This window comes from Tasmannia lanceolata, unplaced genomic scaffold, assembly GCF_043159265.1.
Source record: "Tasmannia lanceolata isolate RefF3 unplaced genomic scaffold, GAP_Taslan_0.1 ptg000003l, whole genome shotgun sequence".
Classification (NCBI taxonomy): Eukaryota; Viridiplantae; Streptophyta; class Magnoliopsida; order Canellales; family Winteraceae; genus Tasmannia; species Tasmannia lanceolata.
The window spans coordinates 38,895,949-38,920,392 of record NW_027518680.1 but is presented as its reverse complement, the minus strand read 5'-3'; the positions used below and the strand labels follow the sequence as shown (position 1 = coordinate 38,920,392).

Below are 24,444 nucleotides of genomic sequence, written 5' to 3'. Positions count from 1 at the left end.
ATCATGGCAATGATCACTGCCTCAACCTCGAAGAGGGAGTCTAGAAGCCGCGGCTCTAAGTTCTCAGCCCAATCGGATTCCTGCTTTTCGACAACGGTAATCTGCCCATGGAAGTACTCATCTGGCAATTCATCAGCCAAGAAAATTTCAAAGCCTGGTAGCTCTTTCCCAGACTCATCAAACCACGGCTCGGGGAAACCATAGAACGGGCGATCAGCTCCTTCTTTCCTGTAATTACCGTTCATCATCAGACTGAACGGTCTCATAGGCAGCTCTAGGTCCCGACGACGCAGCTCTGCCCACTTCAGCATGTACTGCTTCCTTTCCCTGATCTCTTTTCGGGTGGGTTCATATCCTAACCCAAACAGATTGTTCGCGACCTTCAGCTCCGGCCACTCAGTTAAACCTTGCAGATTTCTCCCTAGACCAGTTCCAGGAATATACCCATATTTGCGCATTATTCGTGCTACCTGCGTATTTGCGCTGGACATAAATAGAATTTCTTCGCTCATAGCTTCTTCCATAGTAATGGTCGAAACTTCAAGCGAAAACCCAGTCAGACTGACATCTATGGTACTTGAACCGATCTACTCTTGGGAAATCTGTCCAACCTCTGGTTCTGGATCCCCTCTAACTGTGATAATTCTGTTATTCTTGATGAACTTGAGCTTCTGATGGACAGTGGAAGGAAGCACTCCAACTTTGTGAAGCCAAAGTCGGCCGAGAAGGAGAAAGAAGGAGGTCTTGATATCTAGAACTTGGAATTTTACGTCAAACATTTCACCTCCAATCTCAATTTTGGTGACCAGAGTTCCGATGACGTCTCTCCTGGTCCCGTCGTAAGCCAGTATCCCTTGCTTTGACGGAATATAGTCATTTGGCCCAAACCCCAAGGCAGTAGCGGTGCTCACAGGACACACATTCAGAGCTGACCCGTTGTCAACCAAAACCTCCGGTACTTTGTTCTTATTGCACACGACAATAATTCTGAGAGATTTTGTATGATTATTACCTTCTGGAGTTAGATCTTCATCAGAAAAAAACACGGTCATAGCTGCTCTGGCCATAGATACGAGTCCAACCAGCTCATCAGGGGTTATATCAATGGACAATTCACGAAGTATGACTTGACGGTGCTTAGGAGATGACATTAGCAGACCCCAGATGGAAACATTAGCCTAAGTCTTCCTAAGCTGCTTTAACAAAATATCTTCATCTTCGTCCGGATTCAACCTCTGATTCTGGTTTTCAACAGCTCTGGCAATCTCAGAGGGATTCTCTGCTCTCAGCTCGGGAGGCTTAAAGACACGTCCACCACGGGTAACATGGCAAACCTCATCACAAGGATCGTTCAACAGTAGCAAGTCTTCATCCTCAATCTTAAGGACATATGGGACTCCGCTTTTCTCTTCCTCCCCCTCGAATCTGAGGATATAAGGACATTCAGAAGATTCCCCAACCTCTTCCGTAGAGGACAAGACATAAGGCTTTTCGCATTCAACTTCCTCATCATCGGATTCCCATCTCAAGATATACGGCTCATCAGAAATAACTGCACATATACGAGAATGATCCAGGACAACTGCTTCAATAAGAATAGCATAGACATTCGGAGGAGGCATAGCATGCGTTGGCAATGGATTCCTGGTGACATTAGGAAGAGCTTCCACCGCGATTTCTTTTGCCTCAATCTTATTCTGGATCTTATGCTTTAGCGCCATACATCTGTCAGTCAAATGCCCAACACTCTGGTGATATTCGCAGTACTGATCTTTTCTCCAATATTTCGGTAGAGGATTTGGGGCTTTCCGGGGTTCTAGCAGAGTGATCTTCTTGTCCCTCAACAGCTTTTTGAGAGCTACATACAGGGAATATGGTAAAGGAGTGAATAGTCTGGGCTCGTTCCTCTCCGGACGACCTCCCTCGGGACCTTCCTTCCTAACTAGACGAGCAGCATTCATATTGTTAACTTCCTTCGGAGGCGCCATAGGCCTTTTTCCCTCTCTGACATCTGAGGTGGAGGTCCTAGTTCTCAGGCCGCCCTTAGCCAATATGTCTTCGATTCTCGTCCCGGTCTTGATCAGGTGATCAAAGTCATTGAAGTACTGGATTGACATATGAGGAAAGTAAAAAGGGGAAAGATTCTTGACAGCAATTTTGATCAGATCTTCATCCGGTAACTTGTTGGTCATTTGCGCTGCCTTTCTCCGCCATCGCCGAATGAAGGAAGTAAATGTCACATTGGGTCCTTGCTTCAGCGATTTTAGGTCCCTCTTTGTTACGTCAATCCCCCTAGGGCTGGCAATTTCACCCGAAAAAGCGGGGATCCGCCCCGCCCCGCCCCGCCCCGTTTGGGGAGGGGATTCCCCGATTTTAAAGGGGAAGGCGAAGGGGAAGGGGATTATAAAAATTCCCTAGTGCGGGGAGGGGAAGGGGAAGGGGATGGAGTTGTCCCCGCCCCGCCCCGGTAATCAATGCCATTTTTTTGTAAATTTTTAAGTGTTTTTTTTAAGGAAAACTACTAGAAACTCTGTGGATCGGCTACAAGATTCCCCCAAACATAAACTTAGCTTGTCTTTTCCTTTTAATTAGCTTCTGAGAGCATTTTGGGAACTATAATAACCTTTTCACAGATGTTGAAATAATAAAGACAAGCTGAGAGCCTGAGACGCTGAGTGTATGCAATTATCAAAAAATCGTAGTGCCAACAAAATTTTAGGGTTGGATTGCAGGTTTTAATTTTCAACAAGAAAAATTTAGCTACTAGAAATTTGTTTCATGCAGCACTAGACTGAATTGCAGTTAAAGAAATAAGTCATTTGTTGATTTTGTTCTCTTCTCCATTCTCATTTCTCATGCTCATCTGGGGGTTAACATGCTATACAGAATGAACTAATGAACATTATTTTGCGTGTGTGAGCGCCTACTTATGGACTTTTAAAGTTCATTGTGACTACTGAAATAATTACTTTTTGGCACATTGGCTGCCTGTTAATGAAGGTAATCCTGGTGCTCATTTCCTATTTATCATTCCATAATTTATGCAGAAAATTGCTGAAAGATGAGGTCCTGTTGTTATTTATGTTTGTTGTCTCATTCATGCATTTCTGATTTTGTCCATCTGTTTGTTGATCACATGAATAGAATCATAGCATTCATCACAATATTGTCTGTAATGGACGTAGAAGAAAGAAGCTCTGTTTGCTGGTTTGATTGGGTTCCAAAGAGGGGGCGGGGCAGGGATTTTGTCCCCGAATGATGCAGGGAGGGGAAGGGGAAGGGGAAGGGGAGGGGGAAAATTCCCCGCAGAGGGGAAGGGGAAGGGGACCCCAACATCCGGCCCCGACCCGCCCCGTTGCCACCCCTTTATCCCCTCTTCCATGGTGAACTGCTGGACAAATTTGTTAGCTACCCCTTCAAGGGTTCTGATTTCTTCTGGCTTCAGATGCAGAAACCACTTCTTGGTTGTACCAGTCAAAGTTCTAGGGAACACTAGAGCAATCTGCTCTGGGGATAAACCGTGCTGCTGCAAAAGAGGAAGGACAGACTTGAGATGGTTACGAGGGCACCCCATTCCGTCGTATTTGTCGAAGTCTGGCATTTTGAACTTGGGCGGAAGTACGACCCCTGGAGCTATCATGAATTCAGACATATCCAGCTTTTTGGGACCTTGGGACTTCATGGTTTCCATATCCCGGGTCAGCTTCTCAATTTGGTCAGCCAATTTCTTTGCTTTATCAGGATTTCCCGGGTTAGGAAGACAGTTTTCTTCTGCGTACTGGTCCTCGTCAAAATCTTCGAATTCAGGCAAGACAGCTGGCCTGGGAGAAACAAGAGGGACGAAAGCTAAAACTGGGGGCTGCTGATGAGCGGGATCTTTAGAGGTAGAATGGCGGTCATTTTTCAAGAGGGCTATATCGTCCTTCATGGCATTCAGCTGAAGAAGAATAGCCTTCATCATCTCATTCGTATCAGGACTGTTGTTTCCGGTTTCTTCCATTAATTCAGATGCAAGTTGAATTGGTGAAAGTATTTCTGGAAGACCAAGGAGAAGCGGCGCAGGAGAAGTAAAGGATTCTGGGGAAGAAGAATATCTACTCAGCCTGGAATCTGAAGACTGACGGGACCAGGCCGACTTTGAATTGACTCTCTTGGGAGCGATTGTGGCGAGTTAAGACTCCTGAATGGAAGTTAATAAGTTAGATTGCACATTTGATAGTTGAGATGGAATACTTCACACAACTTCAAGACTAGAGAAATAGATAGAACACATTTTCATTGATCACAAGTCAAACAACAGTTACGATTGATAAAACATGTCACTTTTAATTACAAGTAAATGAAACCCAGTGAGCATAATGAAATTTGAAATCAAAATGGCAATTGTATGGAAATGGTCTTCAATGTTCCATGATCCGAGCTCTCTTTCCCGCAGGCTCTTCTGGTAACTCCTTCCGTTGGACTTTAGATGATAGAGCAAATCTCTTATCGGTAACCTTGTTTCCCCAAGCAGCTACAATAGACTTTATGAGATCGGGAGTAAGCTTTTCGCAAGGAGAAGGGGTTACAAATCCTGGAGGACATGGATTTCCCGTGATCTGGCAAAGCAAACGAGTGGGAGCATAAAAGGTTGACTTTTCCAAACCCATAAGATACACAAATGGATGCGGGTAGGTGATAGTGATAACGTGTAAGCATGAATGACTCACTCAGTGAAATTGATCATTCTCCACGTGTTGCAACCAATTATGCCACTCATCAATGAATTGGGGTTTATTGGACATTGGTTGCCATGAAAGGTGATCCTTGAGGGTGTACTGAAGGGAGCTCTGTGGCCGAAGGATGGTGAGTTTTTCACAAAGCCACAAATAAAGCAGTTTGACACACCCATGAAAATTATCCTTAACCTCTCGTCAAGCAATAAGATCCAGCCCAGAGAAGGTTTCCGCTAACATGATTGGGACATGATTCTTTCCTTCTCTAATTTGGTCGACTACACTCAGTAAGGTCACAGGGGCAATACTGGAGTCTTCACGGATAACGTGACGTGCAAGGACACCAAAGATTAGGGCACTGCGCCGGCAACTTTGAAAACGGAAATCGGCAGGGTCAACGTTTTTAGAAAAACGCTCAATGAGGTCATCGAATTGCACGTACGTGTCTTTGAAATAGGGCATAGCATCAACAGTTTTGTTCTCGAAAAGCTTACAGAAAAGGAAACAAGGAGACGCTACACTCGAAGGTTGGATCCACCCTCAAGTGGGAGTTCTAATAGGGCGCACCAATCCTCGAATATAGGACAGATTTCAAAGGGACCAAATTGAAAAACATGAAGAATAGGATCCCAAAGTCTTGTAGCTGCTTGAAGAAATTGCCAATATACATATTTGGCAAGGATCTATGTACGCAACATGAATAGACCGGGGTCATGAGGGTGACGAGTATAGACCACTAATCAGGTGACTCTGAAAGAATGTACAAATGATTGATTAAACCAGGAATCCCTCACTGGAAAAGAGGGTTCTAACCTAACCAATCGACAAAACTGAATATACAGAAGAGATTTGTACAATCTGAAGACAAAACGACAGATTATAGTCCCAACAATGGTAAAAGAAATACTATCGACCTCATCGAAGGAAGGCAAATAGGACGAATCAGACCTGGAATACCTACTGCAAAAGGGGTCTTGATCTGAACGACCGACTTGACAAATAGGGTATGTACAAGAAGATGGCAAAACTGTACATCGACTCAGCGAGTAATACGTGTACAAAGGAACAAAACTCCGCCTGATGATAATAGATCAGAAAAACTCACAAACATGGACCTAAGACACCGAAAAAACCATATGATAAGAGATCATAGGGTAAATCATGATCTAGCTGACAACCGAGCAAGACTAAGGGTCATGGATCAGGTCTAAAGGAATGCACGACTGCGATAGATAGATAAACCTAATCTAGGAGATAGGCCCTAATCTAAGAATAGATATAATACATGCACGTACATATACACACACACACCCTAACCAGGGGCACCAGCCCTGACCTGATCTAGCGGAGCCAAGAAAATCTCGACTCGAAAGTGTCTGTGAGTGTACTAGATAATGCGGCGGGTGATCACGGTGTGACTTACCCTTCTACACTACGTGGGTAGGCTGACTTCTATCCTAGGCTCACATATGCTGGTCGCACATGTTCGTCCTATATGAGTACATATATATATAGTGTCCTAGCAAGGGTTCCCTAATTTTGGTTCTAAAGGGAGCAACTAATATATATACATAATATAATGAAATAAAAGTAGGTTCCAGGCATTTCTGCAGGGTACTATGCTTATGACCATACCCTTGATGTATAATGCCAGCACACCCAGCATTATACAGAGTATGTTCATTGCTCATCGGCTGCTGTAGAACACCAGCACACCTGGTGTCTACGGCTGCAGCTCTGGTGCATAGCTTGGAAATAGATACAACAGTTCCCTCAAGGTCATAATTACCCATCTGGTACACGTCATATCTATTCCCTGAGGCCAAGAATGAAAATAATGAAAGAAATAAAGAATATGACAATGTATGATGTGCAGTGTGTGCATCCCTCATTTTATTTACGCACCTACTTGGTGCCCCTGGATTTCTAACAATAAAGTTCCCATTTAACTTGGTTTTGACCCAAATTTCTTCAAAATTAATTAAAATGGCATTTTTACAGAGTTGGGCAGTGTTTCAAGAAAATCCCCAGCAGAGTCGCCAGCCTGTGGACCCCGATCCGAGAGAGGCGGGGGGACGAGCCCCCCAGGAAGTCTCTAGATGATCCACGTGAATGAGAGCTCCACCAAGGAACACTCGAAAGAGTGCCCTCACAGCATGAGCGGCGATGAAAAGTGAGATACCTCTCGATTCGGGGACTAGCCCGGATTCGAGGCGTACCTTAAACAAAGAAAGAGTCGCCATCCAAGGAAGTAGGCCCTGGATCCAATGCTGTGCTCTGTCGCAACAGATAACCAGATATACAAAAGGTCTGTGCCTGATGACGAATGGGAAAGGGATTAGGCGCCCCCAATTCGCCCAAGTGCAAGCACCTGGTCTCTTATGCCATTTATTATTAACTTTGAAGAGTTTTGGGCGAAAATCATGCAAAATGGGAACGACTATCCCCGAGATAACGTCTATCTAATCATGCATGTCTCGGAGATGAATAAGAAGCACACACAAAATAAAATGAAAGACATGCCACCTAAGAATAGCTAGGTTATGAGTGTCATGCCTAATTGGTGTCTAAGTTCCGATGGGCAAACACATGCACACTACAACTAAAGGTATAAGATTTGTACAGGAAAGTAAGAAAATACAGCAAAACATACAATATGACAAACCCTAGACTCTAATGCGATACTTGACTCGGACCAAGATGGCCATCCATCCTGGCTGGACTACGTATCCCGGCCTCGAGAAGAATCAGAGTCAACGTAGTTCGTCGACCTATGCTAAACTACAATGCCTAACCCTCTAAGACCGCTATCCTAGACTCGACTAGTTTTTAAAGCTTCTTGCTATTACTTAAGTTCAAGTGAATGGTAATTTTTAGGACTCTCTATATGCCCTAACTAATGCAGGTGGGCCCTACACCCTATGTGTGACTAGGCTGTGCGTCCTAAGGAAAACTATAGGCTATCTAAGCGCATTCTAGTCTAGCCATCGGTTCGACTAAGTGTCTAGCCGACCACGACCCGAGGCCTCCTAACTCTGAGGACACTCACACCACAAGACTCAGCATATCAACACAAACAGGATAGACTCCTAACTCTAAGACACTCCAAACGCCTAGGACAGACTCCTAACTCTGTGGGAAGATCTTTTAAAAATGGTTTGCAAGGTTATTTTGATGAATTTTTGTATTTTGGGAAGATTTGAAAGGTTTTGAAGCTTATGGAAGTTTTTGAAGTTGTGAAAGTTGTGACTGAACTCAGGATGCCAGCTGCAAGCCTGAACTGCCTACGTACCCCTCAGCTAGGGATCAAGCCATCCGTAGTTCGGACCAGATTTTCCTAGCTACACTTAATGACTCAAAATTTTTGAGATTTTTGGTTTTTAGATGCTTTTCAAGTGTTTTTGATATAAGAGGACATAATCCTATCATCATAAGGGTAGGATAGACTCCAGATAACCCGCAAAGGTTGGACATCATCCTATACTTTGCGGGGGAAATAAATAGAATCACGACTCTGCAAGGGTTGGACAGCATCCTATACCTTGCAAGAGCGGATATAAATCACATGACTTGATGAGACGATGGACCGAATCCTAACTCCTATGATGATAGGACAAACTCCTGAAAGACTGAAGGACTGACTCCTATGCTGAAGACTGACTCTGAAAGATAGAAGGACGGAATCCTAAACTTTATGAAGGGATAGGACAGAATCCTAAACTTTATGAAGGGATAGGACAGAATCCTAACCTCTACAAGGGTAGGACAGACTCCCAAACCCTAGGATGGTAGGATAGACCCCTAAACTCTCTATGACTGACTCTAAAGAGGAGGAAATCCCTTAACCTGCGAAGACTCTAAGGCAGGAAGGGAAGGGGTTGGCTCAAGAAGCATTCCGTCATAGCCTGAGCCCTATGGAAATCTGGAAATGAAGGGGAGCCTGAAAACAAAGGGAACCCTGAACCCTATAAAGATCCCAAAAGGTGAAAGAAACAAGAAATAGGGTGAAATTATGAATGAAATTGCGGGACTCATACCATACACATTCTTTAAAGGGAAAGAATACGACAAAATGCGAACCATATAGACGTCCCGACAATGATATCAACTGCTGGGTTGGGATGAACTATTAGATGCTTGGTCCTATATACAAAGGGTGTTAGAATTGCCACTCGCAACATACAAGAAATGAATGGAACGAGATAGATTGAACATCTCCAACATCTGTCTACTCATTCGACCTATTAGGAATTTTCCGCTTAATGGACATTACTAACAGACAAGATTAGTTTGTGAACTATTAAAGCATAGTACTGATAATATCTTAAAACATGGGGTTGATATTTGCAACATGAATAAACAGGCATGAAAATCAATTGCACGAATGGGAAACCACACCGTAGTGCCATTACCAAAATGTAGTGGCATGGATATCAATCCCCTGCAATCAGTCCATGGAAATGATACCTCCAAAATTACAGTCTTACAATTACACTAGCTTATCTTATTTTTTTTATTATTTTTTTTAAAATCAAAATATCAAGGATACTAATCAAATATAGGCCAAAAGGCATCAAAACTGAAATCAACTTGTGAACACTGGACATTACCAAATAAATTTGTAAGAAATCTCAAAGCCCTTAAGATCAGCTCTACAAGCATAGGGTATTGCTCAATCAACTTGCAACGACAGAGTATGAAGCCAAAATCAACTTACAAACCTATAGGGTCAACAAATCGAATTGCTAACACTAATTTCTCAATCATTTTACGATCAAATACCAACAAGACTGCATTCATGACTAAAATTGAAATCAAGTGAGGATCAAAACACATCCACAAAATGTAGCTCAATGCAGAAATTCACACAGAGCGCATAAGGAAAAATTATCAGGAATGAGTTGAGTTAAAATTACCTTATATTAAAACCTCTCTGAGATGATTACCCCAGGGAAGAGAGCTCGAAAACAACAATTGAATCCTTCTTTCCTCGACTCTCGAAGCCTTCCTCTCAGATCTCTCGATCCCTCGCTACTCTTGGATCTCCCTCTCTCTACTTTGATGAAGGAAATCAAAACCCCAATTTCATTTCTCTCTCAGCTCTCTCTGTTTATTGGTGATGGAGACGGATGTGGAAGAGGAGTGGAAACAGGGAAGGTCTGGTTGCAGAGGGAAGTAGGGGTGGCTGATTTGGGTGGAAATCAAGAGGGGAAGAAAATGGATTTTAAAGGTAGTTGGGAAAAGCAATGGGGTGGCGAGAATGGGGTTTTAACGGTGGGTTAGTAGAGGAAGAAGATGGTCGGTGGAGGGAGGCTGGCCGGAGAAGCTCCTCGGCAATGAAGATTTGGCCGGAGAAAATGGCATAGGCCTGGTGGAGAAATGGTTGAAACCCCACCTATCTCTCCTTCCCTCTATCTCTGTAAGTCTCACCTCTCCCTCCTCTTTTCTCTCACGAAAACAGAGACCCTCTGGTTTCTTTTTTTTTTCTTTTTTTTTAAGATGGAAAAAGGGTTTGGAACTTTAAATAGTGGTGAGGTGGAGATGGTGGTAGATGGGTTTTAAAATGGGTTTGCAGAAAAAGGGGTGGGAAGGAGATGAAGATGAAAATGAAATGGGTTTGGGCTGATTGGGTCTTAATGGGGGTTTGGGTTGGATTCAAGGTGGGAATGGAGGTGGCGTTAATGGTGGAGTCGGTTGGAGATGGGGTCGGAGCTGGTTCGGGTTGGCCGGAGTTGGGGTAAAAATGAAATGAAGAGGGTTTGGATGGTTTGCAGAGAGATGGAGATGAAGGTGGAGGTGGTAGACGGAGGTGGAATAGGCTTGCTAGATTCCGGCAAGCTTCCCGGAGAAGAAGGTGGGTTCGGTGGATATGGGTTTGAGATAATGGGTTTTTGAGGGGAAACGGCAGAGATGGTGGGGGATTTTTGGGTTTTTCGGAATGGGTTTGGGCTGATTGGGCTTTAATGGCAGAGAAGATGAAAATCGAAGTGGGTTTCGAGAGGTGGTGATGGTGGTAGGGCCGGAAAGGGAGGAGAGTGATGGTAGTGAAGGTGATGGCTTGATTAATGGAGGTGGGTTTGGAAAGAAAAATGGCAGAGGAGTAATGGTGGGGAGGGTTTGAGGAAGGTGATGGCTGAAAATGGGAGGGTATCCAAATGGGTTTTGGGTTTAATGATGGAGAAGGTGGCTAGCAATGGTGGTGGGTTGCCGGAAAAGGTGGATGGCCAGCGGCTCTTCTTTCTCCTCCCTCTCTCTGTTTCGATTTTTCTCTTGCAAAAAATGAGGCTCCCTTTTTTTTTTTTTTTTCGAGAAACCCTAGTTCAATATGTATAGAGGGAAATGGCGAATTTTTCCTCCCCCCCCGTCTTCCATGGACAGCCACCACCTAGTGTAATTCGACTGCTCTTTTTATACTACCAGGGGGTGCCTTAGGTAGAAAATGGGGCGAAAATTCTGCTTTCTCTAAATGATCCTCACCCTTTGATTTGATCCAAGGGTTGCCAAGGGATGCTTACACCTTAAGTAATACCAGATTTCCAAAATCACCCCTCTAAAGATGGCAAATTACCATCTAAAGATGGTTACTCATGGCGTGGATCACCGGAACACTCTCAGAGGAAGTTCTCGGGTTGGCAATAGGCTTGACTACCGCTAGAGATGTGTGGCAGGCCCTTGAAAACGCCTTCGCTCAAGACTCACACGCAACAGAGTTTGAGCTCTTGCAGGAGTTGAAACTTCCTAAGGGTACGTTATCCTTATCTGATTACTTGCTTAAATTCAAAACGACCTATGGTGAATTAAATGCAATAGGAAAGCCTGTTCCTGATACAAATAAAGTATATACTATGTTGCATGTACTTGGGCCAGAATATGAATCATTCACCATGGTGATGCTTAAACCTCCAGTTCCAACTTACTCCGATGTAGTACCCTTATTACAAAGCCATGAACTACGTAATAAGGAATATATGGGAGAAGCATTGAACCCTTCAATGGCCTTCTATGGCCAGCGCTCTCCTTACGGAGGAAACAATAATAATAAGAGGAGAGGATACCAGTCCTTCAAATGCAAAGTCAAGGGATTTCCCCAAACTGGAAATCCACCTCACCGTGAAAATCAAAATCATGCCCGACCTAATCAAGGTGGCCAATTTCAAACGTTTAATTCTCAGCAAGATGATCAATTTCAAAATCGAGGCAGTCTTGTTAAATGCCAGATTTGCAGGAAGAATGGCCATGAAGCTCTAGATTGATGGAAACGATGGGATAATAGCTACCAATCAGAAAAAATTCTGAAAGCCTTAGCTGCAATGCAGATTTCAGACTCGCAAGACAATGAATGGTTCCCTGATACTGGAGCAACTTCCCATATGACTGAGAATCCAGGTAATCTCACCAACTTGACCCTATATAAAGGTTTGGATTCCTTCGTGGTAGGTAATGGCAATCAAATGCATATCTCTCATATTGGTCAAGGAAAAATAGTCGGTGATAATACTACAATTCCCTTGCGAGATGTTTTAATGGTTCCAAATATTAAGAAAAATCTAATTTCCGTATCTCAACCTACCACTGACTATCCTTGCTGATTTGAATTTGATGAATCTGGTTTCAAGATAAAGGAGCAAAGGACAAAACAGATATTGGCATCGGGGAGTAGATGAGGTGGATTGTACGCATTGGATGGCACAAAAGTAGAGGCACATTTTTCAAAGCGCTTTCGTACCGCAGCCGAAGACATATGGCACAGGAGATTGGGTCATCCACAGGACAGAGTACTAAATTTTCTTAAGAATAATGGTTTTATTTATGTTACTAGAAAATCATTGGATTTATGCACTAGTTGTCAAATCAGTAAGAATGTTAAACTTCCTTTCTTTGCCTCTAATAATCACTCTACTGAACCCTTACAAAGGTGCATTGTGATCTTTGGGAACAAGCTCCGGTTAGTTCAATTCAAAATTTTCCATATTATGAATTGTTTGTTGATGACTATTCCCGTTATAGATGGCTCTATCCTTTGAAACGAAAATCAGAATTTTTCATATGCTTTGTAATCTTTCAGAAGATGGTTGAAAGACAACTAGGCAAGAAAATTAAAAATTTTCAATCAGATGGTGGGGGAGAGTTCTCTTCTAAGGAATTCCTCAACCACTTGGCTGAATGTGGGATAGTTCATCAATCTTCTTGCCCTGGCACACCTGAACAAAATAGTGTAGCTGAAAGAAAGAATTGACATATTGTTGAACTTGGATTGGCTATGATATATCAGGCCACAATTCCTAAATGGTTTTGGGTTGAATCATTTTCTACTGCAGTTTTCTTAATAAACCGTTTGCCATCGCCTACATTGAACATGAAGTGTCCCTACAACATCTTATTTCGAATACAACCTGATTACTCAATCTTGAGAGTATTTGATTCCAGATGCTTCCCATATCTTCGGAATTACACCACCAACAAATTTGAGCCCAGATCATTGCCTTGTGCTTTCCTTGGCTATATGACAAACATTAGGGGTATCAATGTCTTCATTCCTCCACCGGTCGAGTCTATATTTCGAGACATGTGATGTTTAATGAAAATATGTTTCCATATACTATGTCTGCTAACTCATCTTATGCAGAACAAGTGGAAGGAGAGTTGTCCATCTTCAATGACTGGGTACCACCTTGTGATGATGAAGATCAGAGTGATCTAGCTATGCCCTTGGTGACACCCCCTACTTTGGAGACAAATGAATCACCACCTACTTTAGAGACAAATGAATCATCTTCTACTTTGGAGACAAATGATCTAGCTGGGCTCGTTGTGTTAAGATTTGTCAGATCAGACCGTTGGATTATCTTGGTGTAGATTAGGCAAGTGGGTTGAATGGGATTAGGCAAGTGGGTTGAATAGGAAAGGTAGCTGGAATAGGTCGCTTAATTAAATTAGTAACTAGATTAAATTAGAATATTCTAGTATTATCTCTTTCCATGTTTACCACGATCTTCTTTCTATCTTCATCATGTAAGTGCTCTATATAAGCACGATTGATTCTCTTTGTAAAGCAATCAAAATTTACTGAGATCTCTATAATTTAACATGGTATCAGAGCACTACGATCCAACGTGGTCCTGAGCACAACTCAAGGAGGTTCGTTCTCCGGTGGACGGCTGATCTAGCCATCCGCCGGGCCTGCAACTAAAAGAAAAAAAGAAGAAGAAGAAACCTATTGCTCTTCCATCACAAGCCACTATTAGGGTTCATAAGGTTTTACGCTTCCCCTTCCTTTATCGTGTCAATTTCCTATTTGTTTCTCTCTTTGGCTGCCGAAGCTTCTTCATCGTCGCCTCCAATGGCCATCGGCTCTGTTCTTCTCTCTTTGGCTAGGTTTATGGACATTTCATGCTGCGGATTTTTCTTCTTCTTCAAGAACACAGAGACATGGAAAAATCCCAAGCTGCATGTCAGAAGCAAGCAAAAAATGGCAGATTCACAAAACCTTTAATACCACCTGTCACTTCCTCAGGCTTTGGTATTATGACTCATAAAGGAGAACACCCTTTCTTTTGGTTTTAGGAAAATACCCATCCTTTTATATTGATAGTGACAGCCTATATCCATTTGGACCATTTCATGTTTGCATCTTCCCTTTTTTATGACTACCCAAAAAAAATTGCTATGGTCACCCTTTCTTTTTTGGTTTGGTTACATTTTAGTTCGATTTCTCTATTTTTATCCCTTATATTTGGTGGCCCCCATTCTCCTTGGAACACCCCTTTTTCATTTTATTCAACATACTTTCCCAAAAATTGATATTTGCAGCCCCCTTTTGTCCACACTATCCTAAGTTTTGTTTGACCTTTGATGTTTGCCAATAATTGTTGTCCTTCAGCCACTTGTTGTCGCTCTCCTTCAATTTTTTCCTTGCTTTTCATTTCTTTCAATTTGAATATTTCAGTTGAGGTACCTCTATTTGGGGTGCGTGCCTGGAATAACTACTCCACTCAGTTGAGGTACTTCGGTCCTTTAGGGTACAATCCTTGGCCCCTTGTAGTGCGTGCCTGAGATAGTTTTCTTGCCCATTAGGCTCATTCTCGCTGGTCCATGGTTACCCATTTCATGTAGGCTCGCCCATCAAGGCCTTGAGAGTCTATCTTCGTTGCTCGTCTTGCGAGCGACTTCATTTCGACAACCGGAATTCTATGGACATCGGCAGGAAGCATCAGTCAGCGTTAATGGACCTTCGTCATCAACTTGGTGTGTATTACACTAGAAGAATCAGCAATATTCTGCTTGAGTGTGTTGGGGGTGTTTTTATTGTAATTGTTTGGGAATTTTTATTGTAATCAATTTGAGAATTTTCATTGTATGCAAACGTATATAGATTTTCAATCAATATACGTTTGAGGGGACGTGTTAAGATTTGTCAGATCAGACCGTTGGATTATCTTGGTGTAGATTAGGCAAGTGGGTTGAATGGGATTAGGCAAGTGGGTTGAACATGAAAGGTAGCTAGAATAGGTCGCTTAATTAAATTAGTAACTAGATTAAATTAGAATATTCTAGTATTATCTCTTTCCATGTTTACCACGATCTTCTTTCTATCTTCATCATGTAAGTGCTCTATATAAGCACCATTGATTCTCTTTGTAAAGCAATCAAAGTTTAATGAGATCTCTATAATTTAACACGTTGAGAGTGAACCTGATTCAACCCAAAGAGAGCACACATCAGTACCACTTGTCCCTCCTGAATCTACATCCCTCATTCCTGACATTCCTATTGAACCAACTTCATCTCCATCCTCTCTCAAGTTTGTTGAGTCAGGAGATAGATTAACTACCTCCTCGACAACTTCTCTTGATTTTGTACCCACTACAAGAAAAAGGGCATTCACCGATGTTGAACGTCCCTAATAATAGTACATACACCGACGTTCACCGAAGGAGCGACGGTGAAGGATTTTTCCGCACGACTAACTACTCGCGCCCAAAGATAAGGAAACCCTCGCGCGCGGGAAAACCTTATTTCGCTCTCTCCTCTCTGGCGCGAACAAAAGCTAGGGTTTCCTTCTTCCTTTCTCTTGCCGTCGCCGCCGAGAAACTCAACCGCCGTCGCCACTGGTTTCAAGGTAGGGTTTCTTTTCTGAAGAGGAAGAATAAGAATGGGTTTGGGTTTCGATTAATGGTCGTTTTGAAGAACAAAAACAGGGAGGATTCATCAAGGAGGAGCTCCATTGTCTCAGCCTCCATCATCTCTCAGATCTCATTTTTTGGGAGGGTTTTGGAGGTCTCTACGTAAAAACGGTACCCTCTCTCTCTCTCTCTCTCTCTCTCTCTCTCACACACACACACACACACTTCTTTATAAATAGACTAATTTCATGGAGGATTCAGTTTGATATTTGGGGCTTTTTTCATGGATTTTTGGGGGTCTTTTCATGGTAATATGATTATGTATTTTTGGGTTTTCATGAGATTTTATTTTGGGGTTTTCGTGGACTATGTATGTATCGGACCTAGGGTTTTCGTGGGTAGCAAATCCAAGCCTTTGCCTTAATTTTTTTTTCCTGTGAGTGGACTTATTTTAATGGAATGTGGAAGTATATGTTGAATGTCATCTGTAAAAGTTGTTCTGCTATTACTTGTTTGATTTAGTTTGATTATTTAATTTGGGTTCTTGGTTATTGGTTATGTGTTTTGAATTTTGGATTTGTAGGTGTTTAGGTTATTGAATTCAGGCTCCATATTTCTTGGATGCTTGAATTTGCATTATTTGGTTTGAGTAATTTGCTTTTAAATTTTGGGGTTTCCAGTTTTAAGGATTTTTGTAAACTTGGCTGATGGGTTTTTAATCTGCAACGGTCTCCAAGCTTGTTTTGATTGTTTTTTTTAGGTTTTTGGTTTGTTGAATATGAGTTGTTTGTTTTTTTACCATTTTTTGCAGTGTCTATTTCATTTTTTTTCCATTTCCCATTTATAATTGGAAGGTGGCAACTGTCTGGTATGATGCGTCGAAAGTTTCATCTGTATTTGCACTTGGTTGCTTCTAGGATGGAATTTACATCAACTAGTTGCAGGTCAAAGACAAGTAGTTGATTGTTTACTTGTTACATCAGCATGGCAAGGTTCTGTGCTGCCATAGGTTTGGAGCATGATGACTTGTATGATTCTAATATCAGCTTCTTTGTGTTGTTGTGCAAGATACTCTATATGTATCTTTTAAATATTACTTTTGATTGCATCATGGCAGAACCTCAGTCGTAACTGACATTTGAAATTGTTTTCTATTTCCCTTTGATTAATGGTCATAGGATGTTAATGGGGCATACAGCTCAGTTGAAGAAGAAATATTTCATTAGGAGGTAGAGACAAAAATTGGTTACGCTATTTGTACTTTCGCACACAGAAAACTTTTTAAAGCTAATCTAATGGAAGTTCTTTTTGATGCACCTTTAGGATTCTAAGTTGTTTTACACAGCATGTACTATTCTGTACCAACATACAAGTACATCACTACCTTTTCTGCTGTCTCTGAGATTAGTATCTACTTAATTCAAAAGTACATTATATGACCTCCACTACCAACCTTTTGGAAGCACTAACACCTCCATGAACTTAGGCATCTTTTGATGCCCCTAAAAATTATTTGCATATAATTTAATATGCATATAATCTTGTTTGGATACAATCTTGAATGCTAATGTTACTTATTATACTTATGAATCGATCTTTGTTAATGGCTTGCTAGGCATTAATGTCCAATTGGTAAATAAGATTAGCTTAAAATAATCATATTTGCAGATAAGGACCAATTTGGTCAGATCTAAAGTGGCCCTCAGTTTCAAAAGCCTGTGTCAAAACCAATCATAATGCCTGTGTGCTTTTATCTTTTTCAAGCTCTCAGTGGCCCTTTTAACTCTCTCCCTGCTTCATCATTGCAAATCTCTCCGCTTGTTTTTCCTTGGTAAGCACATGAAGCACGAGTTGATCATAAAACTTTTCGCAATCCAAAACCTCTTTCAAAAGTGAGTTCTATTTTCAATTGTTACTTTAATGGCTCTGCCTAGGCATGTCAAATCTTGAATAACATCTAATGTGGAAAGAGGCAAAATAACTCCATTAATCTCATACTAGGGTAGATTGCCTAATATGCGAAATATGATGAATCACAGCCCCAAATAGAAAAAATGATCATAGACAAATACGAATAGGCTCAACTGCTCAAGTACTAATACTAATTTTCTTTACAACTAAAATATAACACAGTCATGTGAATATGCTAACTTCCTCCCCCTTTCTAATATCTTTTAGATGGGTTTCATTCTTTATTTTCTTTGCGTAACATCATTTCTGGGAAGAAAAAATTATCATCCTCAATTGAGTTACTCATGTCTGAAACAACATTTGGATGCATGTGGGACCCATTCACTTTTTTAACATGCAGCTAAGTGCATATGTTTTATTAAACACTGATGTAGATCTCCCTTTTTTATATTACAGGTCATATCTTTATCATTCAGTCATGGCAAAGAGGAAGAATATGCCCACCTCCCATGACTCACAGCCACCCTCTATGAGGAGACATATACACCCCCCCGCCCAGAGGATAGAGCCTCACGCACCTTGCATGGCAGTTGAGATGCTCCCATCTTACATGGAAGATGAGACACCCCCACCTTCAGAGTGGCAAGAGCCGATCACACATTCAGAGATACAGGAGATGAGCCCACATTTAGATGCACACGAGCTTATCCCACCTTCACAGGATCTCCATGTCTTCCCATTTCATCCCCTCCTCATCGAAGAGGACTCGAGGGGCCACATATTGCAAAGATACATGGGGTTCTAAAGAGAAAAAAATTGTGGAATTTAATGAGTTTGGGCAGCCCGAGTGTCCAAAAGCTTGCAAATTGGCGAATTTCCTCGGGTCTGTAGTGAGAATGGGTGATAAATTGCCACTTACTTATCTTGACTGGAGGAAGATGCCGAAGCAAAATAAAGATGACGCATGGGATATTGTTATGGTATATTGAAATGACAGACATTTGTCTTTGTTTCTTCATCATCAAATTGCCAATTATATTATATTCCGGTCTTTTTTTTACATGTAATGTAGGAAAAATGGGCTTTTGGTGATAGCCATAAGGGTTGGCTTATTGCAAACATTGGAAGGAAGTGGCGGGAATGGAGGTGTACCCTGAAGACAAACTATTTTGACGAGGATCTTCCACCGCCACTAGATAGAATTACTGAGTCGCACTACCGATTTCTTTGTGACCACTGGAGTACACGAGCATCGAAGGTAAGATTGAATGTTAAATACATTTTGGGTTCTTCTACGTACAAAAGAATGAAATTGAATATTTTTTGGATGGCATGATTTAGGACCTTTGCATTCAAAACAAAGCGAACCGCGCCTTACAAATGATAAAACACACCGGTGGGACAAAAAGCATTGCAGTGTATTGGAAAGAGGAGGTAATTTCAATAATGACTTTAATTGATTTACTTGTCAGCTCTTCGATACTTACAAACAATGATATTTTTCTATGAGCACAGACCGTCAAGAATGGTAGGCCTCAAAGCCGTGGAGATATCTTCATACGTACCCACCAAAAGAAAGACAAAACGCCTTACGATGATACCTGCAAAGCTATTATAGTAAGTTTTGTAACATTCGAAGTTAATCTACTATATTACTCTTGATATTACAATTTGTATAAAACTTGATTATTTCACCTTCTCTTTATTGCAGGCACAAATAAAGGATATCCAGACTCAGCATCTCGAGTCTAGGTCCTCAATTGCCCCAGATGATGACTTAGGGCGGGTCTTTGGCGCAGAGAAACGAGGCAGGGTGCGCATGCTGGGACCTGGTCCTACGCCGTCTAGGTTGTTTGGCTCGCCATCAGGTGGTGGGATGTGGCAGGAGAAGGCTGCATCACTTGAGCGGGCCAATGAACAACTGAACGATGAGGTGACGCGTATGAGTGCGAGGTAGTCTAAAATGGAGCGACAGATAGCAACGCTACTTTCTCATTTTCAGGGCGTTGAAAGTAGCAATGTATGTATATAATTTATTTTTCATTTAATAGACCTACTTGTTCAATCGTTCCTTCACATATCTATGTTGTTTTTTTTTCTTAGGCATCTGACGATCTTACTCCTCTGCACCAGCATGTACCCCCCACTAGCAGTCAGGGAGATGAGATTCTGGTAAGACCGGAATAAATTTAGTGACTTTTAATCTATATCATATGGCAAAAACTGTCCTCATTAAATAATATATGATTTTTTTCTGATTATTTGGCTTTTTCTAACGTTACATTAATGAGCATTCGACGTGCGGGGGTCAGAGTTGCACGTGGCGTTCGTAGGAGCGTCGATCCATTACATGTAGTTGATGATGAGCCATTAGGGGAGTTTTTCACCGAGGTCCAGATATCGGTCGCAGTGCTTCCGGACGAGGCTCTAGTAAGACCGTCTGAATTCTTCACATGTATGGGAGACGCGGTAGGAGCACCAATCTCTTGGCCATCCCACCTAGTAAGTAAATGATATATAAGGCATGAATTTATTGGTGGTTGATGATATTTTTATTCACAAGTATACTAATTTTTGTCCATACTTTTGCGTTTCATTTGTTTTCAGGTAAGACCGGGATGGATTCTTTGAGCCGCCTTATGTTTGTGGCTTCCCTTGCTCTTAATTAGTTTTTTTGATCCATTGTATTACACTTCCTCATCTTATTGTCGTAGAACCTTTTTGGTTTTTGTATATGTTTGGTGATGGGGATGGTGATGGTAATGCTGATGGTGGGGGAGGTGGTGATGGTGATCCTTTCCATTAAACACTCTGTCTATTTTTTGTAAAATTATACCTTTCTATTCGTTTGGGAAGATATGCTTTTGAGCCTGTACATGAACTTGTATTTCCTGTTTGGTTCAGAAATGAAACATGGATCTTTGATGACTAGAAAGAAATGCTATATTGTTTTATTATACTTACATTTGGAGATTTTAATCCATCCCTAACCATTGATTAAACCAGGAATCCCTCACTGGAAAAGAGGGTTCTAACCTAACCAATTGACAAAACTGAATATACAGAAGAGATTTGTACAATCTGAAGACAAAACGATAGATTATAGTCCCAACAATGGTAAAAGAAATACTATCGACCTCATCGAAGGAAGGCAAATAGGACGAATCAGACCTAGAATACCTACTACAAAAGGGGTCTTGATCTGAACGACCGACTTGACAAATAGGGTATGTACAAGAAGATGGCAAAACTGTACATCAACTCAGCGAGTAATACGTGTACAAAGGAACAACACCACTGTACACCCAGGAGACAAAACATAAACCATGATCAGGATAAAGACCAGGGAAAATGATTAACCATTTTGAAGACTGGAGGATGAAACTATGTAGCTGATAGTTAGGCCAGAAAATTCTATTGACAGACAGACCCTGGTCTAACAGGTTAGCACAAAGACCGATCAGGACAATAAGGAATCAAGGATTGGACCATGGCCATGAAAGGTGGTGAACATAACCATCAGCCAGACCCAAGACTGAAAGAAGGAACAAAACTCCGCCTGATGATAATAGATCAGAAAAACTCACAAACATGGACCTAAGACACCGGAATAACCATATGATAAGAGATCACAGGGTAAATCATGATCTAGCTGACAACCGAGCAAGACTAAGGGTCATGGATCAGGTCTAAAGGAATGCACGACTGCGATAGATAAACCTAATCTAGGAGATAGGCCCTAATCTAAGAATAGATATAATACATGCACGTACATATATACACACACACCCTAACCAGGGGCACCAGCCCTGACCTGATCTAGCGGAGCCAAGAAAATCTCGACTCGAAAGTGTCTGTGAGTGTACTAGATAATGTGGCGGGTGATCACGGTGTGACTTACCCTTCTACACTACGTGGGTAGGCTGACTTCTATCCTAGGCTCACATATGCTGGTCGCACATGTTCGTCCTATATGAGTACATATATATATATATAGTGTCCTAGCAAGGGTTCCCTAATTTTGGTTCTAAAGGGAGCAGCTAATATATATACATAATATAATGAAATAAAAGTAGGTTCCAGGCATTTCTGCAGGGTACTATGCTTATGACCATACCCTTGATGTATAATGCCAGCACACCCAGCATTATACAGAGTATGTTCATTGCTCATCGGCTACTGTAGAACACCAGCACACCTGGTGTCTACGGCTGCAGCTCCGGCGCATAGCTTGGAAATAGATACAACAGTTCCCTCAAGGTCATAATTACCCATCTGGTACACGTCATATCTATTCCCTCAGGCCAAGAATGAAAATAATGAAAGAAATAAAGAATATGACAATGTATGATGTGCAGTGTGTGAATCCCTCATTTTATTTACGCACCTACTTGGTGCCCCTGGATTTCTAACAATAAAGTTCCCATTTAACTTGGTTTTGACCCAAATTTCTTCAAAATTAATTAAAATGGCATTTTTACAGAGTTGGGCAATGTTTCAAGAAAATCCCCAGCAGAGTCGCCAGCCTGTGGACCCCGATCCGAGAGAGGCGGGGGGACGAGCCCCCCAGGAAGTCTCTAGATGATCCACGTGAATGAGAGCTCCACCAAGGAACACTCGAAAGAGTGCCCTCACAGCATGAGCGGCGATGAAAAGTGAGATACCTCTCGATTCGGGGACTAGCCCGGATTCGAGGCGTACCTTAAACAAAGAAAGAGTCGCCATCCAAGGAAGTAGGCCCTGGATCCCATGCTGTGCTCTGTCGCAACAGATAACCAGATATACAAAAGGTCCGTGCCTGATGACGAATGGGGAAGGGATTAGGCGCCCCCAATTCGCCCAAGTGCAAGCACCTGGTCTCTTATGCCATTTATTATTAACTTTGAAGAGTTTTGGGCGAAAATCATGCGAAATGGGAACGAATATCCCCGAGATAACGTCTATCTAATCATGCATGTCTCGGAGATGAATAAGAAGCACACACAAAAGAAAATGAAAGACATGCCACCTAAGAATAGCTAGGTTATGAGTGTCATGCCTAATTGGTGTCTAAGTTCTGATGGGCAAACACATGCACACTACAACTAAAGGTATAAGATTTGTACAGGAAAGTAAGAAAACACAGCAAAACATTCAATATGACAAACCCTAGACTCTAATGCGATACTTGACTCGGACCAAGATGGCCATCCATCCTGGCTGCACTACGTATCTCGGCCTCGGGAAGAATCAGAGTCAACGTAGTTCGTCGACCTATTCTAAACTACAATGCCTAACCCTCTAAGACCGCTATCCTAGACTCGACTAGTTTTTAAAGCTTCTTGCTATTACTTAAGTTCAAGTGAATGGTAATTTTTAGGACTCTCTATATGCCCTAACTAATGCAGGTGGGCCCTACACCCTATGTGTGACTAGGCTGTGTGTCCTAAGGAAAACTATGGGCTATCTAAGCGCATTCTAGTCTAGCCATCGGTTCGACTAAGTGTCTAGCCGACCACGACCCGAGGCCTCCTAACTCTGAGGACACTCACACCACAAGACTCAGCATATCAACACAAACAGGATAGACTCCTAACTCTAAGACACTCCAAACGCCTAGGACAGACTCCTAACTCTATGGGAAGATCTTTTAAAAATGGTTTGCAAGGTTATTTTGAAGAATTTTTGTATTTTGGGAAGATTTGAAAGGTTTTGAAGCTTATGAAAGTTTTTGAAGTTGTGAAAGTTGTGACTGAACTCAGGATGCCAGCTGCAAGCCTGAACTGCCTACGTACCCCTCAGCTAGGGATCAAGCATCCGTAGTTCGGACCAGATTTTCCTAGCTACACTTAATGACTCAAAAATTTTGAGATTTTTGGTTTTTAGATGCTTTTCAAGTGTTTTTGATATAAGAGGACATAATCCTATCATCATAAGGGTAGGATAGACTCCAGATAACCCGCAAAGGTTGGACAGCATCCTATACTTTGCGGGGGAAATAAACAGAATCATGACTCTGCAAGGGTTGGACAGCATCCTATACCTTGCAAGAGCGGATATAAATCACATGACTTGATGAGAGGATGGACCGAATCCTAACTCCTATGATGATAGGACAAACTCCTGAAAGACTGAAGGACTGACTCCTATGCTGAAGACTGACTCTGAAAGATAGAAGGACGGAATCCTAAACTTTATGAAGGGATAGGACAGAATCCTAAACTTTATGAAGGGATAGGACAGAATCCTAAACTCTACAAGGGTAGGACAGACTCCCAAACCCTAGGATGGTAGGACAGACCCCTAAACTCTCTATGACTGACTCTAAAGAGGAAGAAATCCCTTAACCTGCGAAGACTCTAAGGCAGGAAGGGAAGGGGTTGGCTCAAGAAGCAATCTGTCATAGCCTGAGCCCTATGGAAATCTGGAAATGAAGGGGAGCCTGAAAACAAAGGGAACCCTGAACCCTATAAAGATCCCAAAAGGTGAAAGAAACAAGAAATAGGGTCAAATTATGAATGAAATTGCGGGACTCATACCATACACATTCTTTAAAGGGAAAGAATAGGACAAAATGCCAACCATATAGACGTCCCGACAATGATATCAACTGCTGGGTTGGGATGAACTATTAGATGCTTGGTCCTATATACAAAGGGTGTTAGAATTGCCACTCGCAACATACAAGAAATGAATGGAACGAGATAGATTGAACA

General features: G+C 41.9%; 2 protein-coding genes across 4 annotated transcripts; one reads left to right on the top strand and one right to left on the bottom strand.

The window, feature by feature from the left end:
• Positions 1-587: 587 nt before the first annotated feature.
• On the bottom strand, positions 588-1,151 carry LOC143869761 (uncharacterized). The gene has a single exon (XM_077376320.1). It carries the CDS (start codon positions 1,149-1,151, stop codon positions 588-590), a length of 564 nt encoding a protein of 187 aa, XP_077232435.1.
• A 10,173-nt stretch (positions 1,152-11,324) lies between these two features.
• LOC143862259 (uncharacterized) lies at positions 11,325-20,714 on the top strand. 3 transcript variants are annotated; one of them, XM_077373273.1, is made up of 10 exons: positions 11,325-11,459; positions 11,941-12,101; positions 12,332-12,490; positions 18,206-18,729; positions 18,822-19,007; positions 19,091-19,183; positions 19,265-19,366; positions 19,461-19,769; positions 19,853-20,251; positions 20,357-20,714. In XM_077373273.1, the coding sequence occupies exons 4-8, from the start codon at positions 18,442-18,444 to the stop codon at positions 19,704-19,706; spliced, it is 915 nt and encodes a 304-aa protein (XP_077229388.1). In that variant the 5' UTR covers positions 11,325-11,459; positions 11,941-12,101; positions 12,332-12,490; positions 18,206-18,441; the 3' UTR covers positions 19,707-19,769; positions 19,853-20,251; positions 20,357-20,714. The 3 variants fall into 3 exon arrangements, with proteins under 3 accessions (XP_077229388.1, XP_077229395.1, XP_077229384.1); XM_077373280.1 differs by lacking the exon at positions 12,332-12,490; XM_077373269.1 differs by lacking the exons at positions 11,325-11,459; positions 11,941-12,101; positions 12,332-12,490 and adding an exon at positions 15,609-16,009.
• The last annotated feature ends 3,730 nt before the right edge of the window (positions 20,715-24,444 follow it).

Excerpts from the sequence above, each read along its gene's own strand:
- LOC143869761 (XM_077376320.1), bottom strand. The coding sequence starts at position 1,151 with ATGTCATCTCCTAAGCACCGTCAAGTCATACTTCGTGAATTGTCCATT.
- LOC143862259 (XM_077373280.1), top strand. The coding sequence starts at position 18,442 with ATGCACACGAGCTTATCCCACCTTCACAGGATCTCCATGTCTTCCCAT. Across the intron at positions 18,730-18,821 it reads ACGCATGGGATATTGTTATG|GAAAAATGGGCTTTTGGTGA; the intron begins GTATATTGAAAT and ends CATGTAATGTAG. Across the intron at positions 19,008-19,090 it reads GGAGTACACGAGCATCGAAG|GACCTTTGCATTCAAAACAA; the intron begins GTAAGATTGAAT and ends GGCATGATTTAG.